The following is a 23732-nucleotide window of genomic DNA, read 5'->3' on the forward strand; positions in this document are numbered from 1 at the left end:
TGCCCTTACCTGTGAAATGGGCTAACCACTTAGCAGCCTGAGCTCAGCACCGCTCATGATCGCTTGGACTGGAGGCGGGAGACAGACCAGTCAACATATCGCAGCCCAGATTATTAACAGCCAGAGAGCCATGTTTATTACTTTCAGATGTTTCTATACAGGCGGCATGAACAATCAGGGGGGGGGGGGGGGGGGGGGGGGAAGCGGGGGGGGGGGGGGGGGGAAGGGAAGCACAAATTATGCAGAAAAATCTATTTCCCTCCCAGATGCATCCCTGCCCCGCTGGATCCTGGAGAGAGAAGGAAACTCAGAACATCGGAGAACACAAGAGACGCCCAGGGGTCACGAAGAAAAGATCCAGCAGGTTGGTTATGAGCCACGAGAGGCTGCGCACAGGGGCATGTCCGCCGCCTCTTCGGCCGTGGACACAGAGACGAAAATCCGACGGCTCGAGGGAAAGGAGGAGGTGGTGCCTGAGGGCTTTTCACAAGTGCTTTATTGTTGGTACGCCGCAGGAATGGACACCGAACAAGATCCTAACAGAACGAAGCTGGTACAGGGACAAAGAGGGCGCTGAGCACAGCCTCAGGGGAAATCAGTAGATATATATACTATATATGTATGTATATATATACACACATACATATACATACACGGTTTCCTTTTCAAATTACAGTACGTGATAAGAGGGCAGAGATCTACTCCTACTCTCAACCGCATGCACTTGACACTCGGGTTCATCAGAATAGCCACGAGCTAAGTGTCCCGCAGGCTGGGGGGCTACACAGGCAGTGTAAACCGTGCTGGGGAATGGCGAAAAGCTCAGACCAGGTGGGAGATCCCACCGAGAGAGGCAGCTTGGTGTGCAGAAGAGGGGCAGCTGTGGCTCAACAGCGGGGCACCCGGCTCAGGGAGATGGATGGGGTAGGCCATGGCAAGCCCAAGAGGTCACAATCATCCCTGACAAACCTATGCTCATTTTGGCCTTATGTGAAGCAAACACCAAAGTACCAGATCATCAGGAGTGCTCAGAGCCACCTGAACACTATGGGGAGGGTGTTTAGGGTTCGATGCTTTTGAGAATCTGCAGCCCTCTCCCCCAGAGCTTTTTGATTCGCATTAGAAACAGTGTAAGGAGACAGTGGACCAAAGCAAGAAGCAACGTGCTGATCGCCCCCCTCCCCGCCCCCCAGTCAGTCTGTGGGCAGGATTCAGCACGTGCATTGGTTCAATTCTTTCCCACCCCTGAATTCACTTGGTGCTTTCCTCCGATCTCTAAAAGCATCTATTTAAAGCCACAGGAGCAGTGATGTCACCAGAGGACGTGCTCACTGCATGCTCCAATGAACCAGAGCAGCCTCAAATGGCAATTCCTGATCCTGCTGCTCTGCTCGGGGGGTGTCAAAAGCATGCAGACTAGCACAGGGACAAGCATTCCCCATCCTGCCAGGATACTGTGCTCCAATGCCACCCTGGGGTGACCCAGAAGGGGGTAAGGGGGCAGATTATTCTGTAATGCCCCAGTTCAACTCTTAGCCCAACTACTGAGGTTCTCAACTTGATGCAGGAAAGGGACAAAGAACTGGGTCAGTTCCCAGGGGCCAAACAGAGAGCAGACAGCAGCAATTTCGCTCCCGCTAACACAGGCATCATTGGCAAAACCAGGGGGTTGGCAGGGTTGGCACCCCCGAGCCAGCCCCTTAGCTTTCCGAGTTGAGCTCAGCTTTGCAAAGCAAAAGCAAATGCAAACCTGCTGTGGCTAGAGCTCATCTGGGTGCATGTGCCCAGTACGGCATGTGGAGCTTGCTACGGGTCCAGAAAATCAGTAGCAGTGTTAATTGCTGCTGCTCCTGGAGCCATGGCAATTACCACTGCCAGTATTCCCCAAACAGGCCATACTTAAAGCAAGTCTGACCTGCTTTGCTGGTCCTCCTGCTAGCAGTCTGCATGGTCACTGCATGCCGCTGTGCTCTAGATCTGCACTGTGGCACTCGATTCTTATAAAAGCCGCCCAGAACAGTACAATGGACAGGAACATTTGAGCTGGCTCAGGTCTGATCCCCTTCCATGGTGTCGAAGTGGGTGACCAGGCCAGGTTGAGTGGAAAAGGCAGAGATAAGCCTTGAACAGAACAGCAAGCGTCATACGGCAACGCAATTCAACAAGCAACAAACAACATCAACGGGAGGTTCAGCTTTCATAAAACGCCAGTATTTCCAAACGCCAGATTAAAGTGACTGCTGCACATTGTACAAGTGAGCTCCATCGAGCTCTGTATTCTCAGGAACAAAACAAAACTGCACCTTGCTGCAAGAGCAGGATGACTTGTTTAATCGGTCCAGTGATACGGGGACCAACATGTCACTTAGCCTCTTCAATTTGGTTCAAGGAACCTGGGAGTTGGCAAAATTGGTCTTGATTTATTAAAGTTTGACTTCGGAAAAAAAAATATTAAATTAACCAGACCCCCTATCTTCTGCTTCCCACAAGCCAATTTTTCCTTTGTTAAATGTTTTATTGATGTTTTATCTAACACTAGTTGGAGAGACAAGGGAGACTGCTTAAGAAAAAATGCAATGTAAAAATGGTACTTTTCATCAGCATACCCATCCTCTGATACCTGCTGTTAATACAGGAATTGGAATCATTGTTGTGAGTGCAAGACTGCAGGTGAGAGGGATTTCCCTGATCCCCCTCCCCGTTTAATCAGCTTCCCAGCCGAGAGACCTGTTTTCCTTTTGTCACTGTGCAGTATTTTTCCCTGCAGTTTGCATTTTTATCTGATCACAATACACCTCCATCTGTAGTAGTGACGCATTTACGGCTTATTGCAGAATGTCACTAAGAAAATCGCAGCAAGGTTTCTTCGTGCCGCAGCAGGCTCACAAGAATTCATTGAGTTCTCCCAAATCTTCAAAAAATAACCCACCCCCATGCCACAGTGATGAAGGCAGGAGTCTGTTTTTCATCAGCTTGGTTCAGATGCCAGCGAGGACGTGCACTGCCGCAAGTCAGAGCTTGGAGAGCTCCACAAGAGGCTGGGAAGTATTTATTTTTCATCACTACGGTCAGGATGCAACAACAAACAATACTTCTGGGAGTCAATGGCACAGTGCTTGGAGACAAAGTCACTCGCTTCTCATGTGGTGCCTAAGGGAAGGGCTAAATGGAAGGGATTTTGTCTTCTCAAAAGCTTGAGTGGAAAGGCCAGCACTAGAGGTCGAATGTGGGGTTCCCTGACTGTGGCTGCTGTAATCACCCAGGACCAGATTCCACAAGGTATCTGGGCACATGCATGAACCAGACTGTTTGCAAGCTTGCAATCAGGCACGGGCTTCGTGAGTCAAGACCTCTGGTCAGCACCCCATGGCAATGGCTTTACTTCCTACCCTTGCCAAGGACTGGGCAACTATAGCCCTCTGAAGAGAATCTTGCAAGACTGAGCTACAGGCATAGGTGAAAGGAAAGCTTGCTTTTTAGCTGAAACAGATTCCAAGTGATGGGTAACCACGATACTCCCGAGGAGCCAAAATCAGAATGGACCAGGCTGGGGGGTGTTACTAACCAAGCAGAACTGTGTAGCCAGCACTGGGGGGGAGGGACGCCAAGACAGGGAGTTCAAAATTGCTTCTTTAGTACCTGAGCCTAAACAGCTGAAGTATGCAGAAAATGCAGAGCCCAGCTGGAATGGGACAGCCCAGCTTCAAGTCCAGAGATTTTGTGCTCAGATGTGTGCAGGGGGCCCAGTGAGGGCACAGCTAATGAGTCCAGTGCTCACACAGCCAGTGGGAGGAAGGGAGCAGAAGTCCTCCCACGCTCCACTGAGTGCTACCTGCTCTTCGAGCCACCTGCCCTGACCAGCATCTTACAAATGCAAAAGGGTTTATTATGGTTCTCATCCCAGGAAACATTGGCAGCCAGCTATTACAGAGGGCATCAATAGATTTACACTGCTGTACAGTGTCACTGGAAGAGTGTTTGCCCCCCCAGCATGAAAGGGTTAAGGATCAATGACCTCTCTTATTAGCCCAAGGACGCCCATGTGACAAAAGGCTCCTGGTACCCCATGTCTATTGCTTCCAAGAGGGATTTCCGAGAAGAGAAGAATTCAAGCCAATCCGGGCCACTCTGCACCTGGAAGACAAGTGCTCTGTTCAGCTACTGCATTTACAAAGGAAACACAGAAGCGGACTGATGTATGCTAATGACCATCCAGCAAAGAGCGATTCCCCCACAACACACTCTGCAGGGCCACACATGCACGCACACATGGCAAACAGCTGCTCAGGCTCCAGCAGCAGAGTGGCAGTGTGATTTAACCCCCCAGCCCCAGCTCAGCAGCCCATCCACTGCCCCCTCTGCATCTTCTCCTCCAGAAGGTGCCTAGGGCCCCAGCCTCTGCTCAGTCACATGCAGTAACAAAACAGAAACTCCTCAGGCAGAAAACGGGTTTTAGTCTGTCCGTGACAGATCACAAATTACTGGTCCTGTTTTGCCTTCCCCTATATATAAAGCAGCCCACAGCCACTGCTCCATGAGTGGCTGTCAGAGAATGAGTTACAGAAGCCATTTCCTTCCCCAGAGAATCTAGGAGTGAAATGAAAGTGCAGAGGGAGGTGGGGTCGTCAAGGTCCCACATCCACAGTGCTGCTTGCAGTACTCAAAAGGAAGGGAGACTCAGTCCAATCGACACCCCCACCCCCATCTTTATCTTAAGACTGGCCTTGGTAAAAGGAAACCCTCAGCTCTTGAAGAAGCTGGCTCTTTACATGCTTAAAAAGGAAACAAAACCAAAGCCATCCAAGGGGGCATTTCAGTGATGGCTCCAGAGGAATGTGGGAAGCCTTTGGATTTGATGCGACACCCTTCAAGGTCTGCCCACATAAAACCAAAGCCATCCCAGGGCGCATTTCAACGTGACTGTTCAACAAAGCCTGAGAGTTCATGAAGAGAGGTGCTGTACCAATTGGGATGTCAGGTCACCTTTCCTTGCAGCAGCAGAGCGCAGCCCACTTCCCAGAGACAGAACACGCCTCGCAAGGTCTTGGGTATGAGCTGCCTCCTGGCAAGGACACTCCTAGCCATTGACACGCCTCGGAGAAACTAGTTCTACAGAATGAATCTCACACCAATTTCTCATCATTGCTGAACTGGGTGGATGGAAAGGGTATGGATACGTCACAGTGGCCTCTGGTGCAGTTTATTTACAACGGAGCTCAGTGCTGGAGAATGTCGGGGTATTAACAGGCAGGAAACACGCTGGGAGGGAAAGGAGAGAAGAACAGTAAAGCATTAAATCCCAGACCTCAAGATCCACCCCACCAAAATCACTCACAAGTGAGTGTAAAATGAACACAAAGGATCTATCATGTACACTGGATCTACACAGGAAACATTGCTCTGATATGCAGTGCTCTGTCACTGGTTTTACCCTGCTCTATATAGCTGGCAGCTATGAACTGCTGTAAGTGTAGCAATTTACCCATTTCTCACATCCATCACCCTGGCAAAAAAAAAAAAAAAAAATTGCCTTGCTTTCTGGCAATTCATGGCGGGGAGAAGGAAATGAGATTACTATAAGGAACAGAGCATAAGTTTAAGAAGCAAAATAGGCAGCTTTGACTCTTAATGAGGTGTTTTTGCTAGGGTTGCCTACCAGAGGACACACGCAGCAAATCATGTCCTGCCGTGATTAATAGCAAACACCAGAGTGGCATTTTGGAGACATTCTCCACCAGATCAAGCACCTTGAAAGGAGGCAAATGATGGGGCCCAGATACAGTGATGGGGATATGCTTCCTCACTACGCAAGACTTGGTCAGGCTTGTAGCTTCCCTCACCTCCAACATTAAATGCTCTGTTAGTCCAATTAATAATTTAGTAGATGAAAAGTTGAGACAAAGGAATTTTCACATCCATACAGCACCACCTGTGGTTTAAGCTGTAGGCTGTAGGTTTACATACTGCTTGCAGCGTTACATAAAAGCTCTTGGCCAACTCTTACTTCCCGTCACCTCGATCTCAGTCCTCTGCTGTGCCAAAGTGTACACAGAAAAAGCAAGACTTCCAGTAGGGGAAAGGAAGAAGACTGCACAGCCCCAACCCCCACAGATCCTTACCACTGGAATCCACCGATTGGTTCTGTAAACCTGTGCCGGATCAAGAAAGTTGCGACAGCTTCAGCAACCTGAAGGTGGGGGAAAGAGGTCACAGTTCACTCAACTTGAAGCTCTAGCTGTTCCACACACAAGTCACCTGCCAAATCAGGCTTCTTTCTGTAAACAGTTTTTCCAACATTTCTGTACAGAACTGCCACACAGAAGAGAATGGAAATTACTGTATTAGACCACGAAGACAGAGGCACTGACTATACAGCCCTATGCGGTCAAATACAATGGAAAACAGAACAGTTTTCACCATCTCCTTTCGTGTCAGTAATCCTATGGCATGATTTCTCTCTCCAGCAGGTAGAGTCAGGCAGAATTGTTAGTTAAATCAGCATGCCTTTAAGCAGCAACTGAGGGCATCAGATTGATGGTAGTAATAATACATGGCCTTTAGTTTGCACTTTAATAATGATGCTTCTTCCAAACATCTCATTGTGAGCGGGAACGGGGCAGACTGGGGCACACAGAAGTTAAATGAATCAAGGCCATGTGGGAAGGCAGTGGTAGAGGTGAGCTTGGAACTGTGCGCTCTGGCCACTATCCCACAGCACCATGTAAGCAGGATACCAAAGAGCCACTGTGCTTTGGCAGTATAAAAAAAACCCCACAACTGCTGATACTATTTATATCGGCTTCTCCAAAAACACGAACCACCCAGCTTTGATCACCTGACAACCAATGCTAAGAGCAGAAGCCTGCACTGGAGGCGGTGAGGGCTGGGGCGGGGGAAGATAAAAGAGCCAAGGGAGGGGAAAAGCCTATGATCACGTCACACCCTAGCTACTATATACTGTAGTCAGTCCCGCCACCCTTTGGCCTTGACACAGCTACAGCTGTAGTGTAGGTGGGACCTGGGTCTCTAAGAAAAAGTGTCTTTGACCATCTCATCTCTGAAAAGCAGCCAAAAGTGCCATGTGAATAAGCAGGCTCCCTGGCAGTTATGGTGTAGCCTTGAAAATCTATGCAAGTGATTCTCAACTGGTGTTTCTCAAGATCCCTGTAAGGGTGCCACAGTGTTTGGCCCATGTGTGAGGTAAGCCCCCTCCTTCCTGTATCCAGCGCTGCGCACCTGCCCCAGCCTCCTGCAAACCAGAGGCACCCATGGCTACTCCTCTGGGGACTCACCCTCCTAGGACTCCTAACTGCATGTTCAGCCGTGGGTGGGGGCAGACACAGGGCCATGTCTTTCAGCCTGGCTCATCCCATGCTCCTGGGGCCAGAGGAAAGGGACACAGAGGTAGATGGCTCCACATACCAGCTGACAATATCCAGAGGAGCAACTTCAGTAGCAGGTGCCACCTTTGTGCCCTCAGGCCAGGGGAAGGCAGAGGGTGAAGAGAGTGGGGCAAAGCGGAGTGAGGTACTGCCCCACCACCTTCACCTGACATCAGCCAGATCAGTAGTTCTCAACATTTTTAGCCTCAAAGTTGCTCCCATAAATTTTCTGAATTCAGATTCCAGTGCAGTGATTCTCAACCATGGCACTGCTAAATTCAGAAGAGTTGTGGAGAGTGCCTAGAGGCTGAGGAGCAATGATCCAAGTAACAGGATGTCAGCTGCATAAAAGCAACAGACCCCTTTTGCACCAAACTAGAAAGTGCCAGAGCCAAGATGGCTTGCAGGGCTTTGGAGCTCACCTTGTCCGGAGCATCCTCGTGGACTGCATGGCCGCACTGGGGGAGAACTTGCATCTGAAACTTTCCTACAGAACAAAGAAAGTCAGGGGAGCTGCTTTTAACTGGACTCATTCCTCACTGGCAGCAACTCAGGTAGATGCTACATGGGAATACAGAAGCCCATATACATCCCATGCTGGGATTGAAAACACTCTATGCTTTTATGAATGTTCCATCTATATAGTTAAATACTTTATAACTAAGCCTCGCTGTGTGCATCTACCTGCTGGGGGAAGTTGCATTTGACATCAGATGTCGAACAGCAAGATGTACAGAGTGGGCAGTTTCACTATGGGGCAAGAACTGGCTTCTTCATTCATAGATCCTGCATGATCAAACTAGAACGCTCTCCAGGGAGCAGGAAGGTAACTAATTATCTCTGAGCACTTTGAATTGAAGGTGGTTCCACCTTCCTAGGAGGAAGGCGACCGTCAGACCTACCATGCCATGATCTTCCAGTACCAGAGTTCCAAAGAAGCCAGTGATTGGGGACTTGAGCTGACAGTCAACCATGACCTGACATTTCGTCAGCACCAGAGAAGGAGAGGATTAGTTTCATCTGGTATCAAGTAGGAGCAATGGGATGACACAGAAGAATCAGCAAAAGCTTCCTAATGGCAGGATGTAGCACTCATTTTGTGATCTAAGACTGGGGAATGAAACCTCATCATTTGAAACATTTAAAAGCTGAGCAAAAGAGACGGCCCTGCCAGAGAGATCTCAGCTCCTTTGTCTCCCATTAGCATGCAATCACTAGGGACTGCACTGGTACTCTGGGGGTTAATTAAGTTCGTTAATACTCATTTGTCTCAATACAGACTGCTCCCGTTGAGGATCGTTCCAGACACCCTCCCTAACGTTTTCAGCCACAGCAACAAGCAATCATCCAAAAGAGCATTACAGCACTGCTCAGTATTTACCTTGCATCTGTCCAATTGTTAGGTCTTTATCCAGCCTGTCAACGCCTGGAATAAAACAAACAAATGCTTTGGGCAGAAGCCAGGGAAAGCGTGTCTAGTCAGGCTCTAAGGTTTTGCACAGGGTGTTTGGTGTGAAAAATGGGATGGAAACAGCATGCTGGCACCCACTGGAACACTTCACTGCTTAGCAGGATAGATAGTAAAGGGACAGGAGAGGATCCATGCTGGAGACTGAGGGATCATTCATTCACCCTTCCAGCCGTACCTCTAAAAAGGGCACGTAACATGGTTGGATTCAGTCTTCCCTATCCCAGGCCACTGAGTGTGGACTCTTTCACTTTTGGGCCACAAGTTTGAATCCAGCCCTGATCTACAGTAAAAAAAGATACTAGTACTGGGCCCTGGGCAACAAGCTGTGCTTCAGTCCTGTTCTGAAACATTACCTTAAACATACAACCAAACCACCTTCCTGGAGGCCAGAGCATCTGGTATAAATAAGTCTCCCCTTGTACGTTGTAAAGAGAGAAACAAAAGGTCTCAATGGACTTTTCCAAGGTCTCTCCAGGAACGTAGAGAGGCCAGAATAGAAGCTAGGCCAACTACCCCTAGGCCAGAGTTTTACCTACAGGTTCACCCTTCTCTCCTCTAAACAGCTGAACGCAGCCACAGGGAATGATTACTTCAAACCAGGGCTGTCCATACTTCCAGAGGGGCTGGGGACCCAAATCCCCTCCCCACACCCCATACCAGGAGCCCAGAGGCTGCAAGTTAACCCCTCACAGGCTGCATGCCAGCAGGACAGCCCTGTTTTAAACCACATTTCAAATAAAGCAGCTCTCACTCACTTGAAAGAGGGAGGCACCTACCTGCTAAAAGCAACAGCTTTGGAGTAGGACAACCGAGGAAGAGGTTGGATAATCCCCTAAACCACCCATCCCAGTACTTTTCTGTTTTCGACAGTTCAATTCGCCATGTGTACGGGTGCTCCTTCTTAGTCTGCAGGGGAAACGCAAAGAGCTCAGTGTTAGCATTCCACTGACAGCAACCTGTGCAGAATAAATGTAGCTGAGTGCCCTCTAGGGAAAAAAAAAAAAAGTGAGCACTGAGACAAATGCTGACAGCTAACATTGGCTTGTCCACCACAAGTGAGGCTAATGGGACAGCATCACCGACTGGCCTCTCTCATTCCTAAGCGTGCTTCCTCCACAATACAGCTGCAGCATGTTAACTGGGGAAACGAGCAAGAAGTCCGTGCATGTTGCCTCTAATGCAGAAAGCAAGGGGAGCCTGGAGCTTCCAGGTCTGTTTTGTACTAGAAATGAGATACACATGCACAACTCTGGGACCTGTCCCTCAACAAAGCCTGGGCGAGATACGGGCACCTGGTGCAAAGCTGTAATACCCTGTAAAATGGTTTCACCCAATGGACTAGGATGATTAGATCTTGGTGGTCCAAATTCCCCTGTGAGGAACAGTGAGGCCTTTATAAGATGCAGAAATACAGTTGAGACAAAGCATGAGCAACTCTTTAAAACAGGTTGTTAGGAACCTTCCTCCTTCAGGAGAGAAGTCCTCTTCTGGACCAAGCCCATGAATATCTGGAAATACCATCAAGGGATAACTCAAGGTGTAATCAACTGCACAAGAGCAAGACAAAGTAAAAGCCCTGGTACAAGCCAAAATGTCACTGCAGTTGCTTCTGTTTACAGTAAGGCTAGTTACTCTTTTGGGGATAACTTCTGTATGTCCCCCTGGAGGGCACGCTCTTGGCTGACCCCCATGGTTGTCTTCTTGCTCCCTATAGTGTCCAGATATCCTTAAGATGGAGACAAACAAAGATGTGAATTATATTCAAGTATAAAGAGAGAAATGCGTACCTCTGTGTCATCTTCCTTCTTCCGTTTATTAACAGATCCTCCTCCTTCCTCATCTTCCTCCTCCTCCTCCTCTATTATCCCCTCCACTATGGTTTTGGGGCCCTCGGGACTGGCAGCCCCTTCACACCTGGTAAAACAGGAGCAGAAACTGAGCATTTTTCTGTTTTGAAAAAGACTAAGGATTTTAAGAGAAATGAGCCACACCAGTAAGATACAGAAAGTACACCGCTGAGCCAGGGGACATGGCTGACCTGAGAATCAGTCAGGTAAAGATGGGGGTAGGGGTCAAGTCATGCAAGCAAAATCAGCTTCCTTATAACACAGTCGGATAAAAAAAAAAAAAAAAAAATCACACTGGACACATCTAATTCCTTTTGTAAGCATCATTGGTTACAATGCAGAAAACAGATTAATCACTACCAAAAAAACCCCCCATATCCAGAAAGCAACAGACAAGCATTTCACAGTACAGACCAGCAGTAAAATGGGAAGTAAAAAGGCTGCACTTAGTTGAATTGGCAGAAAGAATTCAGAGGTCAAATTTCGGAAGGGGTATCCAAATAACAGTGTTTGTTTAAACATAGCTTTGCATGAGTAAACTGCTCTGCCCTGGTAACATGCCAAATGCAAATATGCCACAAGCACAAACAGTAGCTAGAACAATTTTTTTAAATATCCTCGATGGGTAATAACATTTTATCAGAATGGATTTCTGGCTAGAACTTTACTGAACTGTCGTGGGACCTTTGATGGCTGTGAATTGTTTAGTGTTCCTATCACTACTAACTAGAGCCTGCTGTGTCAAAAGGAGAAGCTGGCATTTACTAAAATAAAGATAAGTCATTTTTCAGCATATTTATAGCCTGTTATAAAGTTGAGATCATAACAAAAAAAGAAAAACAATCCTTCAGGTTTTCTTAAGGCAGAACCTACTGTTTGACTTGGCCAACCATAGAAACTCTGGCAGATTCGAGATTTCTGATCTGTCCACTTTTCACACTAAGAAAAAGAAGCGAAAAAAGTTACCATGCATCAGGGGCTAAATGTGGTGTAACATTATTATGCATCAGTCTATCACCACACCCAGTAATACAAGAAACAGCTCAGATAATTTCTCCAGTTCATCCCACCAGCAATCCTTTTGAATGTTGCCCATGGGGCTAGAGTTAAGGCATAAAATCAGCTATCTACTTTTACAATTCACATATCACTGTGATAGAAGCACCTCATAAACATAAATTAATTCACCTTCACACACTGTCTCAGAAGGTAGGGAAATATTATTATACCCACTTTATAGAGGGGCGTACTGTGCTGGTAGTCAGGCAGAAAACCCAGGTCTCCTAAGCTCCAATCCAATGTCTTCTCACTCAGAAGACCACCCCTTCCCTTCAAGAGCAGCTGCAGAACTGACAGCACAATAAAGAGGAGGTCTGAACACAACCAGGCACATTACCTCCATTCAATTGCGTTCTCAAGCGACTTGAATGTTTTGGGACGACTCCTCAAAAAATTCTGCATGCTGTTCAGCGCGTCCATGGCTGTACCTAAAAACAAGTACATCTTGATTTCAAGTAAACAGACTGTTTGAGAACATCCTTTCAAGGGTTCTCAAAAGCCCTTTTATGACACAGAGTCAATTGTGGGTAGGAGGGTGCTGTGACAAATGTGAGGATTTATGATAACTTAAGACCGTTCATCTTGCATTTCCAGGCTATGCACAACTGCTCTACACCATCTTTCACATATCTGGTTTCCAGTTCAGGAAACTTCTTAGTTGGTTTCCCTCATCCCCATTCTTAATAGGCCACATACATAATAACTCTAGAAGCAGAATCTCTGTTAGCTTTAAAAGCATCAGGGTTCATGTCTTTGGCTGCTGCCATTAGGAGGTTAACATGTCATACTGACTGGGTCTAATATCCCAGGCCCTGAACAGTAATGATAATGCAATGACAGGGTATTCTGATTTCTACCTACCCATGATCCAGCTTCAAGAATGGATGTTGCAATGCAATCACAACAAATAAAATCAAATGGAAAAATTCCACCTATAAAAACTAAAAAGAGAGGACTAGGCTATAGTAATTATTTAACACTGAAGATGGATAGCCACTGGAGAGAAGAAAAACCCTTCATATGCTTAACAAGACAAGGTTTTTTACACTCACTGATGCAGTTAAGGAAAGAAGACAGACCACTGCAGAAGACACTGCCTAAGGGTATGCAAACTTACCTTCCACTACGTCAATCATGCAAAGGCCCAATAAACTTGGCACCAAATTGGATGCTGCTGTGTGTACGGCAATGGCTCCACCCATGCTGTGCCCAATTAGCATGATTGGAGGAGGCAGATCTCCATACATAGCTTCCACCACGTTTCCAATATCTCTAGAAAAATAAGAGGAAAAAGAACATTGCTTTTTTTTCTCTCTGATACATTTCTGAGGCAGATTTGTAGCAGGAGTACGGGAATAGAACGGAAAAATACTACCTAAAAACCCTTACTCTGAACCCTGTTTTCATAGTCTAGTTTTTTCCCCTCGGTGATATTCTTTGTATGCTACTCTTTTACTTTTTGGTTTGATCGTCTAATCCAACGTTAATTGAGACAGAAGCCTGCTATCTTATCATGCACACTTTCTATTCAGACACCGTATGGGAGGGGGGGCAATCACTCAAGCACAAGCTTAAGAGTGAACTCACTGTTTTCCTTAATAACCAAGGGCCTGCCTAAATGCCTTGACAGGTGACAGTAGACTAAGCCATTCAGTTCCAAGGGTTTGAAACACAAAAGGACCCAGAAAGGGAAACATGATGCATTTTCCTGCATAAAAGAATAAATCAGGGTCAGAAAGAGGGCATTCTGCTCAGAACCTCGATCAATGAGACAATCCAACCCTGACCTCAGGGCCGACAGATTGGGAATGCAGGAGAGAGGCAAAAAATTATTTCTTTCTGGAGTGTAGGCTGTTTGGGACAGGCACACTGGCTTTATACCACTCCCAGAAAATACCTAGTACACTGTCTTAGGCCCCTGGCAGACATTAAAATAATGATGCAATTGGGATCAGAAGACTTTTATGCCCCATCCCTAAAACTGCATGTCCTGACATGCCACATATGTATGGCAAGACATGCAAATGTTTGGGATGGGGCATAAAATACTTCAGTTCCCAATGGTGCGACTGCCAGGGTCAGACTGGGACCTCGGGTTGCCTCTGGCCTAATCCCATGGATCAGGCCAGGTGCAACTGTGATCCAGACCCTGGGGCTAGCTTGTGCCCAATCCTGAAGCTCAGCTGGGCAGCAAGATCAGGCACAGGGCACCCACTCCCCAGAGATCAGGCTGACAACAGTCCCATGACCCAGGGCTGTCTTGGCCTGATGCTGACAGCGGGCCAATTCTAGACCCGAGGTTGTCCTGACCCAGCGTGAACAATCAGTTGACTGTCAGCATTGGCTAAGGTAGCCCACATCTAGGACACATGCCATGTATTCAATTAAAGGCACCATACAAGCCATCCACAAATATGTTCTACATTTTAATGTGGAACATCTTCGGACCATAGGAAAGTAGGGCTGAAAGATACCTCACCAGGTCATCTAGCCCAGCCCCCTGCTCGAAGTAGGATCAGCCTTCTTTGACTAAACCACCCCAGGCAAGTGTCTGTCCAACTTGGTCTTGAAAGTTTCCAAGGATGGAGATTCCACAGCTCCTCTAGTCAACCTGCTCCAATACTTCACTACCCTCAAAGTCAGAAAGTTCCTCCTAATTTCCAATCTTCATTTCTCCTGCTACATCTGGAGACCACTACTCCCTAGTCCTGTCCCTTATGCTACGGAGAAAAACCCATCCCCAACCTCTCTGTCATCACCCTTCAGGTATTTGAAAACTGTGATCAAATTCCCTCTCAGTCTTCTCCTCTACAAACTAAGTAATCCAAGTTCTTTCAAACTTTCTTCATAAGTCTTGCCTTCCAAGCCCCCCCAAGATATTTGCACTGCTCCGTGCTGGATTCTTTCCAAACTGTCTACATTCTTCTTGAAATGTGGGTGGTTTGTGATTTTATTGGGTCAAAAATTCTCTGAATGCATGTCCTGTTGCAATGCATGGCTTAATTAACACATTAATGGTGCTATAAATGTGACATCTGCAAAGGCCCTTTATCAACATTCTTACACTGTACTTGTCATTGTAGTTATGCGAGTCCCTGCAAGTGCAATACAATAATATTACTGTATATTATAATATTATTATTTATTATTCAATCAATAATAAATTATTGTTCACAAGAACAGCAAAGAATTTCTTGGAAACTACAATTCAAATAAAAGCAGTGAAAAGCGGCCATCTTGGCTGAAAGTATTTGCCAGAGGATCTGGAAGTCCAGTTGCGTCTAATGCATAAAATACCAACAAGCAAGACTGATTTATTAGTCTTCTCTCCATGTCCAGCACTGATGCTGATTTAAGGTATGAACAAAAAGTTATTTAAGGATTATGAAACAGAAAAGTTGGCACTGAAATTTAAAAGGTGAATGCAGATAGCTTTCCAATCCATTTCTAGGAGGCGAGGCATGTTTAAAACTAAAGGGGAAGCCTATTTGTTTCTATGTAAGCGCTGCTCCAGATCTGAAAAATGATCACTACATATGGCATCTCCTCAGGACACTAGCACACACCTCAGAAGCTGATGAGTTATAAGCAGCAGCAATAAGGTGAACAATAAGTCAACACATATTTCACAGATGGCCTCCTTGGAACAAACCGTGAGAGACAGAGACAGTTACAATGTCCTTCAGCAGTAGTTAGGAGAATCTCTCCCCACTAAACGTGGGTATTATACAGTATTTTGAGGGGTAGGAAATTGCTTTTCTTATAGCTTATCCAAAGATGGGTTTGCATTCAAAAGCAAGTCACTAGTTTGATTAATCAGCTTTCTCTGTGCCTGTAAGTATCATTTTCTGCATTATATATTTTCTTGATGCAATGGTTCTGGATAGGCCATGAGTCATACTCAACCTTCACCCAAGGGAAAGAAAACCAACCCACATTACGATGAATCAAAAAGCATTATTCAAAGTGACAAGTGTTTTTCTCTTTAGTTTAAGTTATGCACAGTACACCCAGACAGTATATAAAGTAGGGCTATATAAAAGCAAGATCCTTAGCTGATATAACTCAGCATTGTGTGTGTTTTTAATGGAAAGAGATGGAAAAAATGTTAATGAGTAAACAACAATACCAAATTGCTGATTAGCTTTAACTGAGGGAGCCTGTAAACTAATTAGAAAACTGCTAATATAAGCTTACTGCACTGCAAATCTTAAACATTAATAACTTTTAAGCCATCCAAGGACTTTTCAGAGCCGCAAGATCTATAAAACACATCAAATCTGAAGTATCCATTGTCAACTGCTGGAGTTATGAATACAATGTCTGGCCAAACTGTTTTTACTTAAATCTTCCAAAACGGAAGAGGTAGAAACATCTAAAAGAGGGGTAAATTAGAATGCAATGCAAAACTGCATTTAAATTCTAGGTCTTCCTTACGCGACTGCAGCAAAACATCTCTTCATAAAAGAGAAGTCAAAGGTGGATAAAAACTAGATGAGACAGAGCAAAAAAAAAGAGGAAAGCAAAGATTTGGGAGAAGCCAATAAGCAAAAGGCTATGATAAATATGTGACTTTCCATACTTCGCCATTGTTTCTGCAGACAGGTCTTCAGGATTCCGGACTTTGGTTTCGCCTGCAAAACAAAACCAACAAAAAGATAAAGAGACGTGATTTACAAACCAACCAACCAACCTTCAGCCTCCTCACAACTTACTGAAACAGCAGGGTAAAGTTTAAAGCTTTTCTGTATATATTAGCCAGGTAAACTAATAGCATTTTATATTACCTCTTCAGAGTCAACATGGATAGTTTCATGAACCCTAATACTTTAAGTTAGGGGAACAGCAACTTTTACCCACGTGAAGGCCATCTATTAGCAACTGATTTTACGACTGTGGAAACACTGTAGTTCCATATGCTGTGAATTGTTCACAAACATCTCCCACCCCACCAGGAAATATCAGACCCCGATGATCACAGTGTGCACAAAGAATCAGACAAGAGCACTGCATGCAGGGCCATGGCATCTCCATGCCTACGTGAGGCATGACATCAGTTCCTAGATTTCTTACTGAACCTGTTTTTGGGGTCCAGTCAGTCCTCCCTCCCCCAATCTGCCCTAGCCATGTTTGCATGATGATTTTTCAAGCAACCATTAATTTGACAGAGATGGGGGAGAGGAAATTAATCTGTTTTAATGTAAATGCAAATATAAAAACAAAATAAATAAAAATATACTGGAACACAAATTTGATTTTTAGATTGAACTAACTTACCATGACCTCTGAGATCTAAAGCCACAATCCTACACTGAATCCTGTTAATGATCGCAGACTGCAAGAAGGGACAAAGATTATAAATTGCAAGATTATAAGTGAGACAAAGATTATAAGTGACACCTCATTGAGAAAAAATCTTCAAAAACATTAAATAATTTAACACAAGAGAAGCAAAGATGGGGTGATAAAAAAAATTCAGTGTCAGTAAAATTCCTGAAACAGACTTGGACAAGCTACAGCAAGACAATGGAGGGAAAAAGTGAAGCACCAATATTTGGTAGAAGCGCTTCCGATGTTAGCAAAAACCACCAGTTTGAGGGGGGGTTTTTTCTTTTTTTAACATCACTCAATAGATCATCAACAGCAGCACTACACTGTAAACTGGACAAACAAGAAATCATGTCTCCCAGTAGACCTTGTTTTCAGATCCGTAATAAGAGCGTAAAACACAATAATAGCATGAGGCACACCCCTCTCCTTGCAAAACCACTACTGGTTCCAAAATTAGCCTCAGCTTCACAGTAGGTAAAAAGATGTAACAGCTGCTTTGCAGCAGAGTCACTTCACTTTAAAAGAATGGAATTTTACAGTAATGCTGAAATCCACAAAATTACGTATCCCCTCACCCCTCCCTTTTCGAATAGTAACAAACAATGATGCTTTTTAAAGCAACTCCAGACTGCAATAAGATTATGTCTCATTACTTGTTCCTGACGTCTATATTTACATAAGTTATTTCAGGCATCATGGTGATTAAGCAGCATTCTGTGCTGAAAAGAAAGCATTTGTGTTGGAAAAATCAATTACTGACTGACTGGTAACATTCGCTGAAAAATTCTTAGCAGAAAGGACAGCGAAAGAGCCTCCGAACTGATGGGAGGAACTGTGAGTTGCGTGGATTTACTGCTTCAGACCTTATGGCAGTCAGTCTTAGGAATTGGCATCCTGCGAACTAGCTCGTGCACGTGGGGTGTTGGCAGTGTTTGGTAATGGGCTGGGTTCCGCAACCACTCTCCCCATGCAGCCATAGGAAGATGCCACAGTGGTGGCCAGATCCTAGCACCAGCCTTCCTCTGACCTGAGCTGGACTGTGCCAACCTGCAGCCTGAAAAGGTTAGAGACTGCTGCTTTGTAAGACTTGAAGAGGAGAATCCCACCCTCTCTCTGATGTAGAGACAGGTCCTAGCAGGCCGTGAGACTGTTCTCGGAAATGAGCTCCTTCTGATTAAGGAATCTTGTTTCCTTTCCTCTGGCCCACTCGATATTAAAAGTGACCACAAGTACCACTGTCTAAAGAATTGCCAGAGCCAAAAGCCAATGATTTAGATCATTCAAGTTGCAGCAAGGGAGATTTAGGTTGGAGATTAGGAAAAAAAAACCAACCTGTCTCACTAGGATGGTGGAGCACTGGATCAAGTTACCTAGAGGTGGTGGACTCTCCATCCTTGGAGGTTTTTAAGGCCCAGCTTGACAAAGTCTTGGCTGGGATGATCTAATTGAGGCTAGTCCTGCTTTGAGCAGGGGTTAGACTAAATGTGACCTCCTGAGGTCCCTTCTAACCCTCATTTTCTATGATTTGAGATCAGTCTGGAACCCTGGTGTGAAACCATATAAAAGAAAAGGAGCATGAAGTTAGGCCACAAAACCTGCTCTGACCAACAACCCCAAGTCCTTTCTTTCAGGGTTTCTTAATGTCCTTCTGGGTCACATTCCAGCCTGGTCATAACTGGTCATCAAAGAAAGTTTCAAGATGGGGAAAAAAAAAAAAAAAAAAAAAGGAAACTTAAAACTTCACAGACAGGGATTACATTTGGTCATGTCTTCTCATTGCTTGTGGAAAGGCCACAATAAATTGGCTAGATGATGACCGGCAAGATCCTGATACCCCAGGTCAGAAGTGTGATGGGTGTTGAGTAAGTTCCAGTCATAACTGCTGGAGATTGCTGGCTCAGTTCTCACCTAATACTTGCTAACGGTGATAAGGATTCCCAGCCCTTTAAGTCAAGCACAGCAGCAGATAACAGGATAAAGAGAGATCGTTATGAATTAGGTTTGTTCTGCTGAACAGGGAGTCATCTTTTTTGGTCCTTCCTGGATGGAGACACAGCATTGGTACATTACATTTCTACGTTCAGCGACTTACTGTAAACACAGCCCAGGAGAGTGCAGAATGGCCTCCTCCATGCAACAGGAGCAAGACCGGGCCCTCCGATCCACTTTTGTAAATTCGAAAAGTGTATGAACAGTTAAGGACCATGGTCTGTAACAAAATTACTTGAAACAATGAATGGCAGCACTTCATTACCACCTGTGGACAAAGACCCCCAACTCTGCCTTTTGCTCAGCTTTAGTCATGTCTGTGAAAACCCACTGAAGATAAAGTTTAACCCACTTCACACTGTATCATTCATCATTGTAAAATTGCTTCTCCTTCATCACCCATCTCCCCACTTCAGAATCTATTATATTGTACACTCTCATGTACAACATGAATATAACACACACGGTTTTTGAGAGGCAGAATAAAAAACAAAAAATATTCTTCCAGAGTTATGGCTGCATAGGGCAGGGACAAAGCCTAATCTTCAGTTGACTGACCCTCCCTTCCCTACTTAACTAAAGCTGAAACCCTACCTGCTGCTGGAGACTGGTTTCTATGGACTGATCTATGATCTACAGGTAGGGCTAGGATTCAAAAAGACCTTGACAAATTGGAGAATTGGATCAAAAGCAATCTCATGAGGTTCAATAAGGACAAGTGCAAATTCCTGCACTTAGAACAAAACAATCCCATGCACCTGTACAGGATGGACCAACTGGCTAAGCAGCAGCCCTGCAGAAGAGGGGGTTACAGTGAATAATAAAATAAATAGGGGCCAACAGCGTTTGTTGCCAAGAAGGCTAACAGCATACTGGGCTGCATTAGTAGGAGCGTTGCCAGCAGATCAAGGGAAGTGATTCTTCCCCCCTATTTGGCACTGGTGAGGCTACACCTGGAGTACTGTGTCCAGTTTGCGCCCCCTTTCCCACTCCCCAAAAGGATGCGGAGAAATTGGAGAGAGTCCAGTGGAGGGCAACATAAATGGTTTGGGGGCTGGGGCACGTGACCTGTGAGGAGAGGCTGAGGGAACTGGGCTTATTTAGTCTGTGGAAGAAAAGACTGAGGGGGGATTGAAGTGGGGTTGCAAAGAGGATGGAGCTGGACTGTACTCAGTGGGGGCAGATGACAGGACAAGGAGCAATGGGCTCAAGCTGCAGCAAGAGAAGTTGAGGTTGGATGTTAGGAAAAACTCCCATGAGGAGAGTAGTAAAGCACTGGAACAGGCTCCCCAGAGAGATTGCAGAATCTCCATCCTTGGAAGGTTTTAAGACCCAGGTAGACAAAGTCTTGGCTGGGATGAGATAGTTGCGGATAGTCCTGCTTTGAGCAGGGGGTTGGACTAGATGTGGCCTCCTGAGGACTCTTCAAACTGTAATTTTTTTATGAATTTACCTTTTTTCAACATAGAATTATAGCGTTTCCAGGCCTGTGAAACAGGAGGAGAGAGACCAGGAGCAGACAGTAAAAATGCCCTAAGAAAGGTTAGCTAGATTAGTGGAACATCCAGACTATTAACAGAAGAGATGATTGTTAATATATGTGGAATAAAGAACAATGAGCCATTAAATCAAAGGACTCCCTCAGCTGCCTCTTTAGTAATGCAACACTTGCTGCACTGTGGAGAAAGAATCAGAACAGGGTGCTTCTATCCTGGGCAGAACATCACATTCCCTGTCCAATACACGCACCTTAATTTGAGAGGGGCTGAATTTCAAGAAAAGGTGTGCGTTTATGTAAGAAATGATGGTATTCCTTGTATCCTGATTCAATGTCATCCTTCCCACAGAAACAATAATTGCATATCAAAGAAAGCATGTTCATAAGAAGAAACACTGAAGGTAAAACCTGGGAATGCTCAGGGCACTGCTGGGACCAACTTTTCTTTCATTGAACACATTTTGCCATTACTAGATATCACACACCAGAGCAGACAAACCCTTTCAAGGCAATAAGATTAGCTCGTATCCAGGAGTTTGCACAGTCTCCAAAACTATTCATTCCATAAATGTTAATGACCTTGCCTCCTTTTTTAAGAGTCTGGATGTTCCACTAATCAAGCTATCCTTTCTTCTGCAATTCTGCTGTCTGTTAGCTCCTCCAGGTAAAGTAGCTCATTTCAAAGCTCTGCAGACTGTTTTTAAATTCTAGCTAAAAGCATTAATTCATGCATGGAAATCTTAACTCAGGTGAATATCAGCTCAGGTGTGGAAATAACTTCTAGTGAAATACTGGATGCACTGCCAAAATGCTCAAGGAGGCTAAATTTTGTTTTATGAACCTGAAAGAGACATGTACATTTAATGCTAATGACTGCAAGACTAATGAAACAACAGCTTTTGATTACTTTTTACCTTGTTTATTTTATACAGGACTTATGAAATAGCCACATAGATAATGCACATTCCAATAAAGTTACATTTGTTTTTGCTTCAGCCTTAAACTGAATAATATAGCCTTGGGACCCTGGCTTATTGGCAAAGTTTCTAGTTTCTTTTTAGCTGAAGAAAAAATGTGTGTTGTTATATGTAATGAGGCACCATACAATCTACACCTCCTTTTTTTCAAAAACCTAGATCTGCCCATGAATAAGTTAGGTGAGCGGATTTCAGAATGATACATTTTATTACTCTAAAGCACCATGCACATTTCTGGCACTACAGAACAAATTCATGAAGGCTCTGAATTAAAATTTGGCTTTGAATCAGTTTGGAAAGGATTTGCTTCTCTTTCTTACTTCGCATCTAATGTATATATGCATAAAAATATGCAGCTGTTTAAAGGACATGGCTATGTAATTTAAATCCTTATCTTGAGAAACATTTAAATGAAGCTAATTTTTAAAGTCCAATTTGAAGAAACACTACTTTGTATGTCAACAGCATCTCTCACTCTAGGCCCTTGAAGATCTTTACCAATCTTCATGATCTAGTTGCTTACTAGAGTCCATGAGAGAGGGATATTATCCCCAGAACAGATAAAAAGAACTCAGGGGTCCTTGTTTCTAGGCCAAAAAACTAGCCATGTTTTTATACTCTTCCTTTTGGAAGGTTTCCACAGAAGCTGAATGGCTCAAGGGATTTATTTAAGAGTTGGCCCAATTAACTTCTTGGCTTTCATTGGAGAGCCTCGAGCCAGCCAGTTCTGTACAGAGTAGGCAGCAGAATAGGGCAAGGGGCTCCAAGAATACAGCAACCCAAGCATCTCAAGCGGCCTTTAGATATCTGGAGCCCCAGAGAGGATCATTATTCCAGGAGTGCGCAGAGGAAGTCCAAGAACCTCTCAATCCATACCTGAATTCCTTCTCTTTCTAGAAACGGCAATCTCTCTCTTGTTCCCAAATCACGCAGAGGAATCACTCGCCTATAAAGTGATTGTGCCAGAGGGCAAGAAGAGTACAGTTTCCCTTCATGACAGGGAAATGATTTGCCCAGGGACATTTGGAGCTAATGAAACGGAGAGCCTCACATGCCTGGCCTCTATTGTCCTAGACCAGAAATATGCTGAATACACTTCTCTCATGCAGCTCTGCTGCAACTCCTCTTTGATCCCATCACAGCCTGGGCTGAACAGTATTAACCATACTAAGAGGTGGTGAACTAGGCTGATGTGGACCTACCCGCATTAGGAACGGTCACCTCATCACCAAGAACTGAACTGATCATTAACTCGTTTTTGCATATTGGGATTCGACTCCAGAGCTTCAAGAGATGAAAAGCTAGTGCATTCAGGTACTGTATTACCCAGGCTCTGCAGACACTGTTTTATATCCTCTACCAAAATAAGAAACCAGCAGCAAGAGGGCAGCCTTACTAGATATACTGAGAGCTGGCACATTAGCTGTTACCTCAGATGATGAAAATGATCAATGCAAATAAGAAGCAGAAGGAGAACAATCAATGGGGGTTTTATTTGTTTTTTTTAAAAAGCACCCTCTTTGATAAGCTCCAGCATATATAATACCACTAGACATGGACACTGAAAAGCACTCAGCCTGAAAAAGGATATATCCTTGCCAGTTTCATTTTCAACCACCACGTCTTCCATAGATTCAAAATACTGGCTCCACGGCACTGGGGAAAAGTCTCGCTTCCTTCCAGGGCTGAAAAATAACATTTTTTTTTTTTTTTTTTTTAAATTAGAGCAGGCATTTTAAAATGTTTCTCTGAAAGCCTCAAAAGGTCATGGCTACACACATTTAATAAGGCACAGTTATACTACCAAGCAGTTTAAGACAGAAAGCGAAGTATACTTTATAACTAATTCCCCCGTAGCCACAGCTTTTACAGGTCCATAGTTATTAGCTGATCCTTTTTTTCCCCCCTCCCTTCAAATTTTTGAGCAAACAACAAGGAAACAGAGAAGAAAGTGTGGAGGCTGCAACTATGAGAATAATTTTCCCAATAAGCAACACTGAACAGCACTTGATAAAGCCAAGGACTTTAGTTACTACAGAGAGGTCATACTCTAGCCTTGATCTTGCTTTTAAGTTTGCCACCAACATCAGTTGGAGCTCCACTGCTGACACACAGTAATATGCGGTCCTAATTTTATGCCATGATTAAAAGGTGGAACTGAACATCAACTTGATGCCG

General features: G+C 44.8%; 1 protein-coding gene across 1 annotated transcript; it reads right to left on the bottom strand.

Moving 5' to 3' along the window:
* Positions 1-213: 213 nt before the first annotated feature.
* On the bottom strand, positions 214-23457 carry PPME1 (protein phosphatase methylesterase 1). Its single transcript, XM_006028071.3, has 13 exons — positions 23146-23457; positions 19183-19275; positions 17037-17094; positions 16342-16393; positions 12877-13031; positions 12097-12187; positions 11574-11639; positions 10641-10767; positions 9630-9759; positions 8764-8808; positions 7805-7869; positions 6120-6187; positions 214-5259 (listed from the first exon to the last, which is right to left on the bottom strand). The coding sequence occupies exons 1-13, from the start codon at positions 23251-23253 to the stop codon at positions 5241-5243; spliced, it is 1077 nt and encodes a 358-aa protein (XP_006028133.1). The 5' UTR covers positions 23254-23457; the 3' UTR covers positions 214-5240.
* Positions 23458-23732: the final 275 nt, after the last annotated feature.

This window comes from Alligator sinensis, unplaced genomic scaffold, assembly GCF_000455745.1.
Source record: "Alligator sinensis unplaced genomic scaffold, ASM45574v1 scaffold594_1, whole genome shotgun sequence".
In the NCBI taxonomy this organism is placed as follows: Eukaryota; Metazoa; Chordata; order Crocodylia; family Alligatoridae; genus Alligator; species Alligator sinensis.

Excerpts from the sequence above, each read along its gene's own strand:
- PPME1 (XM_006028071.3), bottom strand. The coding sequence starts at position 23,253 with ATGTTATTTTTCAGCCCTGGAAGGAAGCGAGACTTTTCCCCAGTGCCG. Across the intron at positions 12,188-12,876 it reads CATGATTGACGTAGTGGAAG|GTACAGCCATGGACGCGCTG; the intron begins GTAAGTTTGCAT and ends ACTTGTTTTTAG. Across the intron at positions 10,768-11,573 it reads ATGGTTGGCCAAGTCAAACA|GTGTGAAGGGGCTGCCAGTC; the intron begins GTAGGTTCTGCC and ends CTGTTTTACCAG.